The sequence below is a fragment of the Triticum urartu genome, chromosome 5A (genome assembly GCF_056163025.1).
Source record: "Triticum urartu cultivar PI428250 chromosome 5A, HENAU_Tu73, whole genome shotgun sequence".
Classification (NCBI taxonomy): Eukaryota; Viridiplantae; Streptophyta; class Magnoliopsida; order Poales; family Poaceae; genus Triticum; species Triticum urartu.
This window is the reverse complement of record NC_141877.1, coordinates 5,349,239-5,350,682: the sequence shown is the minus strand read 5'-3', so window position 1 is coordinate 5,350,682 and position 1,444 is coordinate 5,349,239. Positions and strand designations below refer to the sequence as shown.

The window sequence follows — 1,444 nt, the reverse complement described above, 5'->3', positions numbered from 1 at the left end:
TTTTTTTGCTTTCAAAATTGATGAACTTTTTCAAATTCGTGAACTGCTTTTCAAAATTTTAATTTTCAGATCCATGTGGTTTTCAGTTTTTGTGAACGAAAGGGACGAACAGCAAAAAGAAAAACGAAAGAAACGTGCATAAAGGAGCTAGCGATAGAAGGAAGAAAAGGAAGGTATGAGTGTGCTTGCTGGGCCGGCCCACCCGAGGCTGCTGCGTGAGCGTCCGCTATGGGAACGGGCGCTTAAGGCGCTGAAGAAGAGGAGGTCTCAATAGGAGACCCCCTCCCAACCGTTGTGAGTAAAGCCTATAAAATAACCTCTACCGAGGCACATTTTTGTGTTATTTCCATTTTTAAGGGTTCTTTGATTCTCGACAACCTTCACGGTTGGGACTAAAATCTGTTCACAAGTATGCCCTAATTAGCCCATTTAATTTTTTCGCCATGTATACCAAAACGCAATGAGAGGCGTATATGCGCTTCCACACATTCCTTTTGTACTGGCACAATTAACATTGTTTTCTTGATAGACACATGCATAATTAGATGTTTGTAAGAGAAACACATACATACATAAGTAAGGAAAAATAAAGTACATATTATTCCATGGTCACATTTATTGGTCACATACAGTGGTATGTGATAGTTTATTGGTCACCAATGGAAGCTACATCACCAGTAATATCCACTAGTGATGGGGATGTTGCAGTATTTTGGATCAATGTTGCACTTGGAGGGAAGGCTCTTGGCCGTCTGCACCATTTTGGCTTTCAGACCTTGTTGAAGGCCCTTGAAGCCACTTAGATCGCCTTGGATTGATGTCCATATAGCCTTGCAGCGGCAACGCGGCGTCGTTTGCCTCAATTGCTGACAACACTGGTTTTGGACCTCCTCACAACTTCTCTTCCCCCAAGTCCGAGGAAAGACCCAAGAGAGCGGCATATCCTTCGTCACACACCGATCCATAACATAATCGCTGCAAGAGTCTAGCTTTGGCTGCTCTTCCTCGCAATTCTCAGAACCACTCGCACTAGGTGCTATCGCAACCCATTCCCCAGAACCATCCGCGGTGGGAGCTTGCGCAGCTGGGCTGGGAACTTCCGCATATTGCGCAATAGCAGTGTTCACTACCAGAGCAAGGAAAGCTAGGAGGAAGAAGATCTTCATGTTGTCAATGTTGTTTTGGTAGTGGTGAAGATGAAAGATGAGATGAGGCCACTATTTATAATGGATGATGTGACATGATATATGTCTACCATTCTGTGTTGCTTTTGAATGCTTACAAATTTAGTTGGATGACCAAAGTTACTTTGCAAGCACACATAATTTTAGCAAGTTGTTGAGATGATGTTTCGTGCACTGAATCTGCAATTTTCCTCGAAAGAGACCACGTGTAATGTTATTCCAAGGCTTCTTACTTTGGTTTTTTGTGGAACTTAATTTGT

At 42.9% G+C, this 1,444-nt stretch overlaps 1 protein-coding gene across 1 annotated transcript; it reads right to left on the bottom strand.

Annotated features, from left to right (window-relative positions):
* Positions 1-577: 577 nt before the first annotated feature.
* On the bottom strand, positions 578-1,211 carry SESA1 (seed storage albumin 1). Its single transcript, XM_087525233.1, has one exon. The coding sequence runs from the start codon at positions 1,164-1,166 to the stop codon at positions 672-674; it is 495 nt and encodes a 164-aa protein (XP_087381359.1). The 5' UTR covers positions 1,167-1,211; the 3' UTR covers positions 578-671.
* Between the last annotated feature and the right edge of the window lie 233 nt (positions 1,212-1,444).

Coding starts and splice junctions, on each gene's coding strand:
- SESA1 (XM_087525233.1), bottom strand. CDS start 1,166: ATGAAGATCTTCTTCCTCCTAGCTTTCCTTGCTCTGGTAGTGAACACT.